The 18745-nt window shown below is 50.4% G+C and overlaps 1 protein-coding gene across 5 annotated transcripts in view; it reads left to right on the top strand.

Annotated features, from left to right (window-relative positions):
• Nucleotides 1-16373, top strand: part of PBX1 (PBX homeobox 1) — a 128949-nt gene extending 112576 nt beyond the window's left edge. The window contains exons 7-9 of one of the 5 annotated variants that reach the window (XM_062497154.1): nt 3411-3499; nt 5048-5137; nt 11473-16373. In XM_062497154.1, the coding sequence (XP_062353138.1) occupies nt 3411-3499; nt 5048-5137; nt 11473-11565 (272 nt within the window). In that variant the 3' untranslated portion in view covers nt 11566-16373. Of the gene's footprint in view, nt 1-3410; nt 3524-5047; nt 5662-11472 lie in introns of those variants that run through there. The other 4 variants (XM_062497153.1, XM_062497155.1, XM_062497152.1 and 1 more) reach the window with 4 other exon arrangements.
• Nucleotides 16374-18745: the final 2372 nt, after the last annotated feature.

Below are 18745 nucleotides of genomic sequence, written 5' to 3'. Positions count from 1 at the left end.
AATTTTAGAGAAAAGCACTTGCTAGAGGTCCTGGAAAACAGGAGGTGGAAGTTGAGACCGTCAGAACACAGAAGACATTGGAGAAGCTGGAGAAGAAGCTCTCTGAAGAGCTGGAAAAGCGGTGCAAGATATACCAGCGGTCAAAATTGTGAAGGTTGTTCAGGAGGCAAAATTGAGGTGGGCTTTGCTCATCAGAGGTGTTAGTGGTGGAAGAAATCTCTTAGAAGGCATTGTTTTGATGTAGGCTTTCACCCAGGGCAAGATCTGCCTGCCAGAGTTTGCTCAGACATTTCCAGCACTCCTGAAGCTGGTGCTACCCTGATGGAAACTCAGCACCAAGGAATAGTGGGGATAGGTCTTGGATTTAAAAAGATGTCAGGATGCTGAAGATGAAGCACTCTCCCACACTGCTACAGTCACGGGTTTTCTGATAGGTTGTTTTTTGTCTACCCACGATAATTCCAGGGTCTTCCACGCCAAAATCGGAGCGCTTTCCTCCTGGGCTCACAAGCTCAAAGATGAGCTTCTCTCATTCACAACCTCTTTGTTCCTTAGGAACCCCAGACCAAATTACAACCTCCAAAAGCCTGTGGTGCATTCAGGAAAAGAGCCTTTCAGAGGGACAGGTTAGATTTACAACGGGGCCTCCTGTAGTGGAAGGACTTGTACTCCTGGATCTTATGTCTGAGGAGGATAGCTGAGTCCAAATTTTCAGGGCTCTTCACTCTGCTTGCCCCCATCTTCCAGCTGGAGAGGGAGAGGGGCATCAGCCCCTCTTAGCAGTGCCTCTGAGGCTTTGGGCCACTGTAATTTTCGGGTGAGTGCTAAAGCGGCAGTGGTGGTGCAGAGGGCTCTGCAATTATGCCTCTGATCCAAATGCATCCATACATGTGGGGCCATTGGTATGCGCATATTTATCTCTGCATCCACATCAGCAGCAAGACATATTTACCGTTTAGATATGCACATATATTGTAAAAACACCCCTTGCCAATAGCAGTGTATATCTTGTAAGTGACATTTCCAGTGCTCCTCATGATTTCCGAGACACCGACACTTTTCAGAACTAGAGTTTGTGGCTGTTTGTTTATTTTTATTTCCTCCCTCCCAGTCTCAATTTTATGGCCAGGTTCGTTAAGTTTCTATAAAATATCAGTTAAGTTTATGGCATTTTTATTTGTTATTGTTGTTAATAATTTTCTTTTGGTAGGGAAAGGTGGGATGAAATGTTGCTCAGCTGGGAGCAGAGTGATAGCAGTGCCATGCCAGGTGCTTAGGGATTCCACAGTCCTCTATCCAGCTCTGCCACTGATTATTTGTGTGATCTCAAAGATTTCTGCCCATCTCAAAAGAGGAGGGAAATATTCTCTGCTTCTTGTGAGCGGTAGCTGCAGAGTCTTTTGGTTCTCATCCACTCTGGGGAGTACAAAGCTGCCCTGTGCTTTTATTAAGGTGGTCAAGGCAATCACTCAGAAAATGGGGTCAGAAGAGTCTTTGTGTGTATGAAATGTGCTTATCTTCATGCCTAAAGTTGAGCACTGTCAGGGGGGCTGGCCCCAGTCTGCCAGCTCATTTCTCTAGGTTTTTTGCCTTTAAAATAGCAAGTAACCTGAGAGGTCGGGAAGTGACAGGAGCCCTTTGCCAGCTGAGCAGAGGAGGTGCTGGTTACAGCTGCCTCCTGACTAGTCCCAGTTATTTTACGCAGCGCTGTGGGATTGCTCTCTGGAACAGGTTGGGCAGGTTGACAGTGAGCACAGACAATGAGCTATTCCTGGCTTCGCTCTTTTCAGGCACCAGTGGGATGGAGGGTCCTGATCCAAGACTCACTGTGCTCAACATGGGTCTTTCTTTTCACTGTCTTGGGTGTTGTAGCTAGCAGTGATGTTTCTGCTTTCCTTTGATTCTGAAAACTGCCAGCACCTGACAAAAGAGCCGGTCACTAAGAGAGCAGCAGAGAAAGTAGTGAACATGAAGTCTCCAGCACAGACCTCCCACCTGCTCCCTGACCTTTGTCAGAGGTGGCCTCCTTCAGAGGAGCCTTCCTGGTCCACCTCCAGGGCACAGCTGTCCCCATTTCTTCCCTCTCCAGCAAAGGAAGGGGGATTGCCAGGCATTCCTCAGAGTGTACGCATAAGCCATGGTTGGGCAATTCCACCAGGACTGTGGTTGCCAGTCTTCCAAGCTGGAAATGGCAGTGTAGCTGATGAGAGTATATTTGGGACTGGTGCTGAAAGCGTAGCTGACCTGGGCCCCTGAAGTCTCTCCTTTCCAAGGCTAATGTCATGTATAACTAAACCTTGCACGTTCAGCTGTCTCACACTTAACGCGCTGATCTGCACGATAAATTCTGAAATAATCCCATAAAACTTTTTTATTTATTTTTAACCCCCTTGCTGCCTTCCCTGCCTTCCAGTTACATGATGGGTTTGTTTCTTCTGTTAAGTGGTGGAGGAGGTGCTCAGATATCTCAAAGCTGGAAGCATAAAACTTTTATTTCTACAAAGGCGGGATTTATTTTCTTTTCATTTGAGGGGGTTTTTTTTGTCCAGATCCCACCAGGTTGTCTTCACTGTTACAATTTTTTAGTGTAACATTGACAACTGGTGCATGCAGTGGGGAATTTGCTTACAGAGCTTGTTCTTCTGGGGCAGCTGGCCCAGGAGGGCCGTGACACCCTTGTGTTGTCTCATGGGCCATGGCAATGAAAGACTTTTGCCAGCCTGATGGCCACTGGGAGTCTAACCCAAGTGCCTTCACATTTTTGTGAGCCTTTACTCCTGGTGCTCTGCAGTTCCCACCAGTGATGGGATCCTGATTTCCTGAAGGCAAGCCCCATGCAGTGCCCCCTCGCAGAGCCCCCTGCGGCTCAGCCAAAGCTCCAGCCATGGGGCTGGATGGGCTCTGGATGTCTCACCCTGCAGGGAGCAGTACGGGCCAGAATTACCTCCCCTGTTCTGAGCTTCTCAGCATGAGCTTGGTTCTCTTGCTGCAAAGGTTTCTGCTCTTGATAGCAGGGCTTGTCTAGGTAATTCTGGTCTCCAGTGCAGTCTGATGGGTGGACACCTCCAACAAACAAGATCCTTCAGAGATGTCTGAAGGATTCTGATGCTGTCCGAGTCCTCCAGGCTGTGTTTTTTTTGTCCCAGTCAAAAGCATGAAGAATCCTTCCTCCAGCTGAGGAGCTGTTGAAGAATGTTCTTGTCATTGAGCTGTAACAACATGTGGCTTTGAATAACCTCAAGAGTGCATCCTTTTTTTGTTTTGCTTGCTCTGTTCTTCATACTACTAACCTGACTGTGTGTTTTGTTTTTGTGGTTGCTTTGCATGTCGTTCCTTCCTCTTGGCTGAGAGTCATGGGGTGGATCTTTTTTCCTTTCTGTGATTCAGGTGCCTCACTCTTTCCTTTCCAGGTTCTTCCAGTTCTTTTAACATGTCAAACTCTGGAGATTTGTTCATGAGCGTGCAGTCTCTCAATGGGGATTCTTACCAAGGGGCCCAGGTTGGAGCCAACGTGCAGTCACAGGTAGGGACCCATCCGATGTACTGCCAGTGAATGCATTAGTGTTGGAGGAGCCTTTGATTGTATTGGCACTTCTCCCTCCCGTCTGAAAAGAGCAAATCTCAACCAGCACAAATCAACCAACCAACACTTGAAAAAGGCAAACCAGACCAAAAAACCAACCAACCAAAAAAAAAAAAAAGCAACAGGAACAACCAACAGAAAAAGAAAAACAAACAAAAAAAGACCAACCCAAAAAAAACAATCCAAAAAGAAACCAAAACCAAACACCCAACCAAACCAACAACCATGGTCTTGAGGAGACTTGCCCACACTTTGTGAATGCATTTGGCTCTGGCTTGATAGTCATACTAGGAGGAGAGAAGGTGTAGAAGAATAGGCACAAAGTCAAACAAAAGCAGCTCAGGTTTAGGTTCTGCTTGCTTTATTCTTCCAAGGGTATGGGCCAGATGTTTAGACTGGTGTCTCGTTTTACAAGGCTTCCACTTACTCCTGTGATGCCAAACCAGGTGTCTGCTGAAAGGCAATAAGTGTTCACATATATAGATAATTCTTTTAGTTTATTTGTTTTTTAATGAAAAGACACCCTTGACCATCTCCCCACCTCCCCAAAGCACAGGCATTCACACCACCCCTGTACCTACCAGGAGGAGAGAGCGAGGGAGCTTTGAGCAGCGTTGGTAAAACATCAACCCATGCTTGGGGCAAAAAGAAAGAATTTGAAATAGCCATGACCTCACTCAGATCTCCCATCTGATGTCCAGATATGCCATGAGTCCCCTCCCTGGCATCTAAGGCTCTGTTCTGTGCTGAGAGACAACAGCCACTCTGACACTTCTGCATTGGGCAAGGAGAGCTCTCTAAAGCTGAGGCTGCTCCCCCGTGGGGCTGCACGTGGAGCACACATCATCCATGGGCAGTGAGACGTGCTCACCACGTGTGCCACTTCTGGGGCTGGGGGTATGAGGGAGAGGAACAGGGCACCCAGAGGAGAGCTGCTGGTGCATTTGCCATGGTAGGTATATTTCCTTTCTGGGCCCTCCCAGTGAAGGCGCTCAGCCAACTCCAAAGGTCTCTTTCTGCCGTTAGCAGTGCTTGGGGTCAAGGGTGGAAGGGGGTAGGGTCAGGAAGGTGGGTCCTTGAGCACCTCGGTGGAGATGGCTGCAATGATGTGCTCCAGGAGATGCCACCCCTACTTGTCACGCTGTTCTCCCTCCCCACTCTTTTTGTCAAAGGGCACGGGACCAAGGAGAATGTGACGGGCCTCCTGGGTCGGGCAGGGGATGGCAAGGGAGGCAGGAGAGGTCCTCTGGTTCATCTCTCTCCACAAGACCAACTGCGGCTCTCTTTTATCGCTCTTCAAATGTGTACCTTGATTTTTATTACGATTTTTATTATGATGATGACCATGTTTATTGCTACTACTGTTTGTTTGCTTTCATCTTGCCAAAGATGAACGGAAGCAGCTTTGGCCACTAACCTTTCCTTCCCTCTAATTTGTGTCTTTGTTGTTGTTGGTCTGTTTAGGTGGATACCCTTCGCCATGTTATCAGCCAGACAGGAGGATACAGTGACGGACTCGCGGCAAGTCAGATGTATAGTCCGCAGGGCATCAGTGTAAGAAAAAAAACAGGCTTGGGTTCTGGTCTTTTGGGGTTTGTTTTTTTGTTTTTTTTTTCATTTTTGTTCTCTCACTACCAATTATTTCAAAGCCATAGGGCTCAGAATGCCACTTACTAGGACTTGTCTTTGCTTTTACGGTCACCTAGTTTATTGCTTCTGTATCGGTCACGCCAGCGGCGGAGCTCTGCCCACAAAAAAAGTGGCACCAGGGCAGGCTGCGTGCAGGCAGCTGGCGTCTCGGACTGTCACAGCCCATCAGCGTTCGCCCAGCACCTGCGGCCACACGCGCTCGGCCGGGAGGAGCTGCTAAACAGGTGACACCTCGTGTCACCACGGTGGGGAATGTCACCGCGAACACCCCGGCCCAGAGGTGCCTCCATGCTGGTGGCACCATCCTGGAGCTGACCGGATAAAAATAACCCGTCCCTGGCCGGCGTGCGAGAGCGCAGCGGCGATGGGGTTGTGGATAAAAGGAGGGGAAAAAAGCCACAAATCCAACCAACGTCAAGCCAAGAAAACCTCGCCCAAGCGGGCTGGCGGAGGATGCGAGGGGGAGGGAGGTCTCTGGAGCATCTTCTCCTTGTTCTTGGGTGCGCTGGCGGGTTCTGACTAGCATGAAAATTCGTAGCGACAAGCTGTGTCGCACAGGGGGAAATCGATCAGACACACACAAGGAGAACCCAGTGTAGATTCGGGACAGCAATCCAACTTCATTTCTCAGATCAATCGTCCACCATCTCAGCGGCGGTGACAGCAAGCTGGGAGAGGAGGGCAGCCTGGAAAAGGAGGCTGTGAGCGCTGAGTGGGTGGTGGCAGCGGTGTCCGGGGTGGCACAGAGGAGGAGACAGCTGGCCCTGGACGTGGGGACGCTGATGGTTGGGACAGGGTGGTCTTGAATTGGTGAGAGTGGTGATGATCCTCTGGATGGGACGGTGCACCAGCCAGTCCCATCACCCTCCAGTCCACTGGGCCATTTGTGACCATCTTGCAGGACGGCCACCACCAGCCTGCGGAGAGGGGTGCCGTGGGACGGGGGGCTCTTCTCCCCTCTCCTGCAGGCAACGGGGCTTAGTGGGCGGCTTGACGTCAGGAGGCAGAGGCAGGGAGGATTTGTGAAGTAATGTAATTGAACATGTGCAGATAATTATGTCTCATTACATAAGCCCCTTGCAAAAACGGCACTTGGAAATGCCACATGAAAGAGCCTATCGTTCCGCATTAATTTCTCCATGCGCTGAATTTATTCCCTTTCTGGCTTTTTAATACTTGGAGAGTAAATGAATCGCAGGCTGATCATGATAAGAGATGATACTTTTGTATAAATTAAAATACCCCCAAGGAAAGAGGCTGAGCTGATTACAGTTGCAGTTGGCTTGGAAAATAACAGTGGGCTGGGTTAAGCCAAAATTTGGTGGGGGGAGGGTTGCTGCCAGGGATTATGAGGCAGGGAAAGGAAAAGGAAGAGAGAGTGAAAACTCAAAAGCTGAGTAGGACAAGGAGAGCTGGGTTGGTGTTTCTGGCTGTGGTTCTCTATGGGAGAACCAGTGTTCCTATGAGTAACAATGAGAACTGGTGAACTGAGAGTGGTGGGGGCTTGGCAGTTCCCCCTGTGCATCCCAAACAGGGACCTGACATATTTGGCAAGTGATGTCATCTCAGGCTGGTTTTCAGGGAGGGCAGGAGCCCAAACTGACCCCTATTGGATGTTGTCGAGAGAGGGGCAGGTTGGCAAAGGGACTGCACTGTGTGGGTGACGCCTCAGTTCTCCATAAAGCTGTGGTAGGCATGGGGAATGAGGCAGGGAGTCCAGACCTGAGCAGACAGTTTAGGAAGCACCTTCTGGATTGCCTGTATGTTTCCCCTGTATCCCAGTCAGAGTGCCCCAGCCTGAATGTCACTTAATGTCTTCCCATCCAGCGAGGTCCCTTGATGGATCCCAGTACATCCACCCCGAAGTATGGCTGCCCTTTCGGAAGCATTGGTGCTGGGGAACTCCTCAGTGCAGGCAGGGTGACTGTCTCCAACGGGCAGGAAAGGCTTCCCTGCCTTTCCCTGACCCCTTCCATGCCGAGGAGGGGCAGCGGAACGCGGAGCAAAGCTGATAGTGACACAGAAATCTGCCGTCCCTGCATCACCCCGGCGTCCCTGTGAGCTGCTGGAAGGAGATGAGCCGAAACCTAGTCAAGAGCCCTGTCACAATGATGTCTGCACGGGGCTGAGGTTAAGTCATCCCTGGAGCCCGTCAGCACCGGGAAGTCAGCGGCAGGTTGCCCGGCTCCACTGCTGGAAACGTTGGCAGGGGAGACAACGCTTGGGGTTTGCCTTCCTTGATGGAGGATGAATTTTTAAATGTGTGTAAATCGTGACAGCTGAGAAGAGGGATCTACCCAAAGCCCAGTTCCCTGCGTGGTTCTGCTGCTGTGGCTGACAGGATGCTCTGCAGGGCAGGAGGGGCTGGAGTGGGTTCTGCATCGTTAGCAGGATAATGGGCAGTGTCCCAGCCATTGCCAGCGCCGTGACCCACGGCCGTGGCTGAGGCAGAGGGAGAGCAGAGCCTTCTCCACCGCAGATGGGGACAGTGCCGGTCCCAGCAAGGGTTGGGCACGCTCTGACAGTGGAGGGGTAGTGGAGACAGGAGCTGTCCTGAGGATACCCAGCCTTGGGTCACACTGAGAAGAAGCAGGGACCTCCCCTCTTCTCAGGAGGTTTGGGGTGTGAGACACCCCTATTGGCAAACTTCGAGGCTGTAGGGTTTTGCACCATGCAGTGAGAGTTGTTAAATGTCTGGGTTGTCTGGACAGTGTTTGTTCACGGGGGTCCACGTGTGTATCCAGGAAGCTCCCTGAGACCAAGGATTTCAAAGCATTTAGGAAAGCTCAGGTTCTGTTGAGTTCCAGTAGAAGTTGGATCTTTATTGCTATAGTCCTCTGGAGGGCCTTATCCCAAAATATCACCTTTCCTGCTACTGCCCTATGGCTGTAAATCCACTAAATGTTCTACTTCCCCCATATGCTAATGAATGAATGAACTATAGTCATCTTAAAGCCCTTTCAGAAATTTGGTTTTGGACTTCATTTAGTTTAGAGATTATTTAAATGTGTAAAATGATGAGCTGTTCTTAAAGTTCATCAGAGAGTGAAGGTTTTGTTTTAAAACTACTGCAGTGCGGACCTGTGCCTGTTCACAGAGCAGTGTGTGTGTGACCTGGATGGTGGTGGCCAGTGGCAGGCTGTGACAGGGAGTTTTGGATCCACTCTTGTCAGCAGGGATTGGTACAGGAAGAAGCTAAGAGCTCCTTACTTGACCTGAGATCTTTCATTCTAAAAAGTCAAGCCTTGGGAAGAAAGTTGCTGCTCTGTTCCTCAGCCAGCTGCAGTTCGCCATCACGGTCAAGTTTTGGTTTGTGGTCATGGCCTCCAGCTGGGGTGTGGAAGTTGGTCTGGCAGGGCTTCAGTGCACAAGCTCCATCCATAAAGGATGCCTTGGTGTGTTCTGATGGCCAGGGATGCCTGGCCATGACCCCTGGGAAGGGATATCCTGGCAAGGCTGCATTCTCCGGTGACCTGCAGTGCGTATAAGGAGGCCCTGATGAAAGCTCTTAAAAGCTCAGACATCTGAAAAGGCTTTGAGGCTGCTCTGTCAGACTGGCCGGTACCTGGTGTGTTTGGAGGTTGACCTGACCCTGTGCCATTGTTGGTGGCACAGGATTTGGTCACAGGAGGTGGGATGCTGAGACAGCCTCTGTGCTAAGCATAAGGTGCCTTTAAAAATTGGCAGAAAGTCATCTCCCAGCCCCATGTAGGAGGCCCGGGCAGGGAGCCAGCCAGACTTGCTGGAGGTGACAAAAATGCTGAGACCTGTGGAAATGGGCACCAAAACCAGTTGCTTCAGCAATCTTTTCACTGGGGCTCCAGACTTGGACAGTCACCAAGGCTTTGCCTGTGCTTTGGCACCAGAAGGTGACATCTGAAGAGATGTCCTAGAGACCACTGCTCTGTCTTTGGCATCTGCCCGTCCTGAAGAAGTCACAGCTGTGTGCAGAGCCTCTGCAAGGAGCAGCAGCCTGCTCAAAAGACTCCCTTGTCTTTGAGGGAGATCCCGAGTGATTTATACAGTCAAACCCCAGGGGAACTCCTTGCTTGGAGGAGGTAGAGCCATCTGAGTGGAATTGGATGAATCCCACATGTGACTTGATCCGTGCAGCGATGGCGTGAGCTCCAGGATGAGTGGGGATGGTGCCTGCATGTCCTCTGCCTGGGGAAAGATCCAGCCTCCTCATGGAGGGTTTTCCCACACCAAAGGATGGTGTCAAGATGTCACAGCCAACCTTGGGTCCTCCTTTCCATCACTAAACCCACAACTTACAGCCTTCCTAGACCCCATTGGTCTCTCCCCAACATTCCCTTGACTTCCCACCAGATGTGACCAAGGTTTTGTTCAGCCACACAAATTCCTGAAGCACAGGAAGGTTCATTCCCAATCTGCAGTACCTCCCAAGGATTTCGGGGAGCAGGGTGCTGAACACGGAGCTGCTGCTTGATTGCTTCTGTGGCTGGCAGGCAAAAAGCCTGGCTAAAAATAGTTGAGCACAATGGGGCCAGAGCCCTGCTCCGTGTGGCCCCCGCCGCTCTCCCCCCTCCTGCTCGCCGTAACGACCCTGCAAACACTAAATGGCATCTGAGTGCATTAAGCAGCAAACTCTCCGGTGACATAGCAATTACAGCTCTGAAATAGATTTGGTGCGTCACGGAAGATAAGGGTTTTGAAAGTTTCTGTTGTGATTATAGCTTGTAACTCCAACAAATAACAGGCTTGGTAATAAGAGGCTGCCAGCACAGCTATTGTGGTTCTCTCTCACTGATGGCACGTAAATTGCTATTAATGTCCTAAGTGTACTTGAATATGCCAGTCTCGGGGCGGCGGAGTTGGCTCTGTGTCTCTCTTTACGCGGCCTGTCATTGTCGGGCTGATAATCTACAGTAATTGCTGCCTCTTGCAGCAGTCCAAGATGTGTAAGGGTGGGTATTGCATCTCGGGGAGCGCAGGGATGGTGGGTCAGGGCCTGGCTGTGGGTGGGAGCTGGTGGGGGCAGTGGGCATGGGGTACACAGCTGGTGTCACGCTTGCACCCAAGGTGGAGCGGAGTGGGGTTTGCTAAGCTGTGAGCAAGCTGAGGTCGTGATTCCTGCTTTCCTTGCTGTTGCCTGAACCCCTCTGATCCCGTGCACGTATGGAAGAACTTGCGGGCACAGCAAGGGGCGTGCACACACCTCTCGTCCCGTTTGCTTTGTGCACGTCCCGCTGCGAGGTGATCTGATTCCTCAAATGTGGATTCTCGTGCCTGTCAGCAGCCTCTCAGGCAGGCAGGAGCTGGGCAGCGGCACCTCGGGGTGGGGAATTTTCCTACCCTCAGGCCTTTGGGGTGTGCAGGGTCACAGCTGGCAGGGCCAGCGTTGGACAATGCAGCGGGACAGGCAGCCAGAGCGGGCAAAGCAGCCCGCACGTGTCTAAAGAGGGACAGCGACTGCTGCCAACAGGAGCTTGGGCAGTGCTTGGGAAAGATGAATTAGCCAAGCACTGAATCAATGTCAGAGCAAGCAGAGGAGGTTGGGTGCGACATCTGCTCCTCTCCAAAGGGGATGGCAGCCGCAGAGGAGCAGCTTCTGTGCGCTGCCGGCTCCTGCCCGCGGCAGCCGGGGCCCTCCGGTAGCTCAGCTCTCGAGCTACTGGAGAATTTGGCTCTGCGTCTGTTTTTAGGAGAAGAAATAAGTTGTCTGCCATGGTTTGCTGCATGAACCTTCGAAGGAGGCGTAGGGGTGGCACCTCTGTTGTGCTGTGGCTCGGTTTCCCTCAATTAGGTGGGGATGTGGGGCTTTTCTGGGGACGCAGCACAGCTCAGTAGTTCCGTGGGACCCATTGTTTGTTCTGTTTGTTCACAGCACTTGGGTTCAGATAACATTAAGGCTGCTGGTTCTGGAGTGAGGTGTTTGCTATTTTCTTTCTTTCATATGAGGAAGGGTCATAGTGAAAAGCCCCAGACAACCAGAGCTCGGGGTTCTGGAGAAGTACATTGGGGTATTTTTAAGGGATGGATTTGCCGTGAGCACTTGCAGTTTACCAGTATCTGTTTTCAACAGAAATGTTTCTGCCCTATATCACTGATGGAGCCCTGTAGTCTGGGGTGGGATGGGGGAGTCAGAGGGGACATCTTTGCCTCCTACACTGGTCCTAGCTGCAGGGGTGGTGCGGTCTGAGGTGGATGGGTGCCTTGGCTAGGGGTGTGTGTGCCTTCATCAGGTGACCGATGTCTCTGCGTGTCCCTTCCTTCAGGCTAATGGAGGTTGGCAAGATGCTACTACCCCATCGTCGGTGACCTCCCCCACAGAAGGCCCTGGCAGCGTTCACTCTGATACCTCCAACTGATCTCCCAGCAAATTGCATCCCTGGCTGAGCCGGCCCCGGCGGGGGCGGGAGGGGAGGGGGGCCTCTCCTAACACCGCAGCAGTCAGACTGGAGGTGAACCCAATCAGCACACACAAGAAGACTCCTTCTCTTCTCTTCTCTTCGTCGGGATGCTTTTTTCAGCCAATCTGGACACTTCTTTATACTCTCTTCCCTTTCTTTTCTGGGTAGAAGCCGCTCTCCCCCTCCCTGCCACCCCCACAACACCATTCTCTTCCCCTCCCCGCTTCCCACCCAAGGTAGAAGGATTTTAAGGAGGAAAAGCAAAAATCCAGCACCACCACACAAACCGACCCCAGAGCAGTGTACAGCCTCGTGCTAGGTGTCTTTTTGAGGAGCTACAAATGTACCTCAGTCACATCTCTCTCCCTCACTAGCAGGCAGCCCCCTGCCCCCTTCCTTTCACGCTACCTCTCCGTAGGGAATTGCCACCGCAGGGAATCTGCTCCCGCCTCGTGTCCGCACGTCCCTCGGGTGCTGCAGGGACAGGGCAGGTGGCACAGCCCCTGTGCACGTAGAAGGAGCCAGCGTGCTCCCCCTCGCTTCCAAAAGGTACCGTTCCCGTTCCCAGCCCCGGGGAAACTTCCCAGTCCCAGCCCTACTCAGCCAAGCCTCCCTCCCTCTGGCTGCTGTGATCTGGATGAGCCATGAAACCCTGCTGTCCTGCCTGCCTGTTGCTGGAGGGGAGAAGAGGAGGGAAGGAAGGGAGGCAGAGGCAGGTGAGAAGCGGCCATCGCTGATAACAGAGGTGCTGACACCTCCACGGAGCTGTGGGATCAGGCATGGACAGCTGATGGGACACCAGCACTTCTCTCACAGCACCTAGAAAGGCTGGTGGTGGAGTTCTCCTCAGGGCAGTGTCACAACAACAGGGGTGTTGGCTCCTGTTTCCAGGAGGAGCTGGGTTCCCCAGATGGGGCAGGACCTGCAGAGGTTTGTGCCACCCCCTGCATTCCCAAAGCCTTGCCAAGCCAGCAGTGAGGGATGGGCAGCAGAACGCCAGGGGCTGGAAGCACTGGGGTGAGTGTCTCGGGTGTTTTTGGTAGCGCTTCATGCCACAGGTTTGCTCAGTAGGACAGGTGGCTGCCCCACTGGGGGATGTCTGTCTGTGTGCTGAAGCTGCTGGTTTCACCCCAGGAGCCACCTGGGCAGTGGCCATGGAAGAACTCGTGGGACTTTCTGCCCAGCTTTTCTGGTCCACTGTTGGGACAAGCAGTGGTGGCTGGCGAGCGAGGCTTCATCCTGCCCCTTCAGGCTGATGCTGGGAGGACGTGGCTTTCGTGGAAGAGCAGGAAGAGGCAGCACCAGTTCCCCTGGGCAACGGGCTGAGCTTCAGGCCAGGGTGGGACTTCTGGCCATCGGTTCTTTCAGTGGGCACGAGGAGGCTGAGCCAGCCTGCATCAAGACCCTGGGTGTGGTGGGGACTGGTGGGTGCAGGATGTCTGGCACCTCATGATGGATCCCAGGATAATCATCGGGATCATTGCCTCACGCTGTTGAATGTCTGTGCCCACCCTGTGTATGGTGGTCTCAAGGTGGGAACTGCCAGCACAGAGCAGCATTAAGCAGAAACCATTTAAAATTAGAGCTCTGTCAAAAATATTTCCACCCTTCTGCTGGAAAAAATAGCGGTCCTTGGCCTGCAGGGCACAGTGGTAGTGTGGCCACAGCTGAAGCACGCTGTCACCTTGCAGCAGGGGTGATGTGTCCAGCAGTGACACTTCCTGCTCCTTTTGCATCAGTGCCAGGAGTGGGGACCCTGTGGCAGAGCAGGATGTGACACGAGGGGCCGTGGGCTGCCTCCCAGCTGTGTGTTAAGAGCATGGAGAAGGTAGTTCTCCTGCAAGGATAGTCGGGAGGTGCTGCCCACCTTCCCCAGCTCTTGCACCTTCCCACTCTCCTCTTCCCGTGGCCTTTTGTCCACTTCCAGCTTATTTGACATGAACCCGTTCTGGCCAAGCGTTCCAGGGACACAGGTCTGGGTCAGGCCTCTCGTCCCGAGCGGCAGCGGTGCCGTGCCTGTGGGAACGCCAGCGTCCCTCTTGGAAACCAGCTGGGAATGAGCCGAAACCACGGCGAGCTGGAGCCAGCCCACGCTGGGGCTGCCCTGCCCTGCCCTGGCACCCCCTGCCCGGGCTGGCCCCTTGCTCCTCCACGGTACTTTGCAAATCCCCTCCTGGGTTCCCCAGTTGGTCCCTCCAGTTTGTGTTGGCGTAGCTACTCGCTTGCCTTTTCCTTTGCTTTTTTTTTTTTTTTTTTTTTTTAAATTTTTTGGTTTTGTTTCTCCTCCCCGTTCTCCTCCAGCCCCGAGTGTTGTGGGTTTTTATTATTTCTTTTTTTTATTATTATTTTTTTTCTTTTCTGCCCAGAAAAACCTGACTTCGATACCAAAAAAACAAAACAAAAGGAAAAAAAAAAAACACAAAAAAAACACAAACAAAAAAAATCTACAGAAACTCAAAAAAAATAAAAATGAAAAAAAAAAATCACAAAAAAAAAACCTCGACGATTCTTTCAGCTTTATTAACATTTTCCATTGTTTCTTGCGATTTGTGTCTCGTTCTTTGTAGTATTGATGATAACGAACATTTGATAATGAATGTTCTTGTATATTCAGATAAAGGAGAAAAAAAAACCAAAAACGCAGTCGGAATTTAATAGTGTTTATAATAAAAGAATAAAAAATGACCCTCTTAGCACGCAAAATTGAACAGGGGGAAGGTCCCATCCCTGTTCTTTCTGTGGCAACAAGCGCTTCATTCCTGTATAGTTTATAACATCAAACTACCTACATTCATCCTCCTCTTTTTTGTTTGTTTGTTTTTTCCCATGGTTTGGTTTTTTTTCCATTTTCTCGCATTTGTGAATTAGTTCAAGAATGCTAGAAAAGTGTAGAGTTGTGCACACTCATTTCTTCTTACACAATGTTTAAAAAGTGACGGTAATTCATTTTGTAAAACTTTAAAAAGAAAAAAAAATGGTTGGAATAGTGAGCATTAATAGGTACAGTCTAACACTTTATGTTTCTTAACGCTGAGACCCAGAAATGAACTTTTTTTTTTTTTTGCATTATTCGGGATTGGGGGGAGGGGGCTTTGATGATGATGATGATGATGATGATGATGATGAGTTTATTTTGACCTGTCAGAGACGATGGCCTTGCCGCTTCCCCTGCGCTTTTTGAGCTGTGACCAGAGTGATGTGAAAAGCAAACAGTGGTGCTTTTGGGGGGAGTGTTTCTCCCTACTCCTTTCAGATCCCAGCTCCAGCTGGTGTGGCTGCTCCGGGGCTAAGCAGTGGGATTACAATTTCTGAAAAGGGATGGTATTCCCCAGGGGTTTTGGGGAGGAGATGGGGAGTCAAGTCCTGAGCCCCTGTGGGTCTCCATTCGGGGGTATTGCTGAGCTGCCTGGAAGCGATGAAAGGGCAGGAATCCTTCCCAAAAAAGTGTAGATGGTTGGTTCTCTTCCCTGAATCCCAGTGTCCCAAAACTGAGGGATTCGGAGGAAGGAATGTTCCAGCCTCATCCTGCCCATGGATGAAGATGAGGTCTCACAGCCTGGCCCCATCCCTGACTGCATCAGCATCTGTGCTGAGGTGGGACATGGCCAAAATGTCCCCAAACACAACCCCAAATCCCCGTGGCTGCAGAGTGGGGTTCAAGGAGAAGTGCTGAGAACGTACTGGTTGGCATTGCTTCAGTTTTCTCCCAAAACGTTTTCCTGCTCCTCCCAAAAAAAAAAAAAAACCCTGAGCTTTTCACATCACTGAAAAAAGGTTTAGGGTTTGGGGTGTTACTTTTAATCCCAAGGTTTCCTGGAGTCCTTTTGTTTTCGTACACCTTTATTATTATTATTATTTTATTATTATTAAGAGGATGTAAATCAGACATTGCCTGGGGGGTTGGTTTTGTCAGTTTGCTTTTTTTGTTCTTGCAAAGCCCTTTCTATCCCTTGTAAAGGTGATCCAGTTCGGAGTTGCTTTTTCTTTTCTATTTTTTTTTTCTCCCCATCTTTTTTTTTCTCTCTTCCTAGTGGATTCCACATATTAAAAAAAAAAAAAAAAGAAAAAAGAAAAGAAAAACCCTCCAAAAAAAATGAAAAAAAAACCCTCTCTGTTCCAACCTGGTTTGAAACTTTAAGCTTTTCTGCTTCTGTAAAGAGAAAAAAAAAGGCCTCTGTCTTTCTGATCCCAATTGAAACTTTTATGTTCTATGACGATACTAACAAGGTGTAGGTTTTACAGTTTCCTGATTTGTACTGGTAATGCATATTCCAAATAAATAGTTTCTTTTGTTGCAAAAAAAAAAAAAAAATCAAAAAAAAAACCTGAAACCAAACCTGGTGTATTTTTTGGGGAGGAAAAAGAAGAAAACGAGATAACCTGAGGGTTTCTCCATGAGGTGGAGGGGGCAGGAAGGGTTTGGGGTGCAGAGGTGGGGGCGAACAAAGGCATAAATAAATACCCTGATGCTGGGATGGTGTGAGCCAGAGGGATGTGATTTGGGATTGTGCCCGAGGCACTGCATTCCTGGTGCCTCTCCCCGTGCCTCAGTTTCCCTAGGCAGAAAGAGGCGAGTTCTTCCTGGACACATGGATTTGTCCATTAAAAAAAAGAACAACTTTTGCTGGTTTTTTTTTATTTTCTTTTTTTTTTTTTAGACTTGTTAAGTGCACTGTTTTCCAAAAAAACGCTAGAAAGTTTTCCTTTATCACACCAAGGTCTGGGCCAGGGCTGCGGAGCAGGTAGCCTCTCCTGTTTTCCTGAGGCAGGGGGCTTAGTTTTAAAAAAAAGGGGGAAAAAAAATCTAAAACATTTCTGGGAAGAAAAAGAAGTCATTTTAAATTTTAAAATAATTTGCAATTTAAAGAAGAGCCCGTGCACAGGACAACAGGGACGGCTCTGCCTTGTCCCTAGAGATTTTAGATGGAATAGGGGAGTGGCTGGAGGGGGTGGCCGTGATTCCCCAGCAGCCAGGCTGGAGAAAAGCTGGATCTGTGCCACAAACACCTCTGACACCCCACGGGCACCCCGAGCGGACGGGGAGAATCCCCTGGGAAAGAAGAAGAATCCCCTGGGAAAGAAGAAGAATTCCCTGGGAAAGAAGAAGAATTCCCTGGGGAAGGCGGCGCGGGGGGGGGGGGGGGGGAGATGCTGGCTTTCCATGGATTTCTTGTCAATGATTATTCAGTCTCCAGCCTGACCTTTCTCTTCTAAATAACACGGCGATATCAGCTCGGGCCAGCCTCCAGCTCCGGCTGGAAATTAACTGTATCGCTCTCCGGCAGAGCCCCCCGGAGCTCGCCCCAGGAATTATCTCCCTCCGCCGCCGCTCCCCTAATTCCAGTTTAAATATCAGCCTGCTCCCAGCTGTTCCCTTCTCATAAGCGCTCATCCCGGCTCCAAACACACACAAATGTTAGGTCTCGCCGGGCCCCGTTGAGGAGGGAGGGGATGCTCGGATGATTTTGGGGCCGAGGAGGGGATCCTGTCACAAATCCTGTAGGGGCCAGGCTGGGTGCAGCATCCTCCCTCTATTCCCCCTCCCTTGGCTGCTCGTGGGTGAAAGGGAAACCCGCAAATTACCAAAATTTGCCACTTCTTTGCCATCTCCATCCACATTTTTCCCCTTCTCCCCCTGTCACTTCATCCCTAGGATTTTATTCTTTTTTCCCCCTCTGCTTCCCTGGTTTTGGGCAACCAAGTCCAGCAAACCCCGAGGTGCAACTCCTGCACTTTTTCATTTCACGTTGCAATATTTCAGACCCAAAACTGTGGGGGAAAAAAAAAAAAAAGGCACGGCACGCACCAAGCCCCACAAAATTGGCACGGCAGGAGCTTCAGGAGGCTCCTGGTGATGAGAGCCACCGGTGGTTTGGTGGCAAACAGAGTGACCCACACCCACATTATTAATAATCCTTCCCTCCTAACCGAGGGGCTGGGAGGTGTTCAAGTTACAGTTCGCAGTAAAGCCCCGTCCTCTGGCAGGAGAATTTAATATACGGCAGAAGTTTCGCCTATAAAAGGCCAGGGTTATGTTTTCCTCCAGTTCACAGGGAGTCTATAACTTACGACCTCCATAAATGTGAGTGGGTCTCACAAGTCAGCCCATCAGTCTTTGGAGTAATTCTGCTTTGTAGTAAAATATTTTATTGTGCCTTGGGTACAGGCAGCCCCCCCTACCCTCCCTGCTCGGGGTGGGTGGGAGGTGGTGGCTGTCCCCACGTCCCTCTTCTGCCAGCACTGTCAGGATGGGGTGGAGGGCCTAGAAAATAAAATTAAATCTAAAAAGTTTAATAAAATAAAATGAAATAAAGTTACAACATAGTAAAAGAAAATAATAAAAGATACGGTAAGATTAAAAAAAATACAGGTAAAAAGAAATGAATATAAGATAAATTTAAATTCAACAAAATAAAACTCAAACCAAAATAATAAAATTGCAATAGGATAGAATAAAATAGGAGAGAATACAATAGAATGAAATTAAATTAAATTAAAAATAAAATTTAAAATATCCTGCCCCCCAGGCATGAGCTATTGAGAATGTGTGCTTCACCTTTGAATTATTGCTAATGAGGCAGAGTTTTAACAGCTTTCCAGGGGAATTGTGGCATCTCTCGGTGTGCTGGCGGTGCCGGGGGTTGCGTGGGGAGAGGGAACCCAGGGATAGTGGTGTGGAGGGCTGCTCGATGATGGGAGAGGAGAACGGCGAGGAAGAAACCCAGAGGAGGGGGACAGATGGATGGCACAAAGGCAGGGCTGGACCGAGCTGAAGCGGAAGGGAAATATATCAAAAAAACTGGAAAATGGGGGGGGGGGGGGGGTGGAAAATTAAGAAGAGGAATGTCATCACCAGCTCTCCCATCCTCTGGGCCACCAAAACGCTTCGTTCAGCCCCAACCCCTGCAGCCACCGCAGGCAGGGCAGCTGAGGGGCGTAGGGAGAGCCCAGCTAATTAAAAATGCAGATGAAGGCTGGGGCCGCACGGCTGCTGCGCCTTCCGAAAGTGCGAATTACAGCCGGGCTTTATTGGCTCATCGGAGAGGAGCCGAGTCCCCGTCCCCCCGTGTGCCCCTGGTCCTTCCTCCGCTTCCACGAACCTCCAGAGCAGAGAAAAATAAGCGGCAGGAAAAGGGAT

This window comes from Cinclus cinclus, chromosome 8 (assembly GCF_963662255.1).
Source record: "Cinclus cinclus chromosome 8, bCinCin1.1, whole genome shotgun sequence".
Classification (NCBI taxonomy): Eukaryota; Metazoa; Chordata; class Aves; order Passeriformes; family Cinclidae; genus Cinclus; species Cinclus cinclus.
Note: the sequence above shows the minus strand (reverse complement) of the source record. Positions and strands in the feature narration are given on the sequence as shown.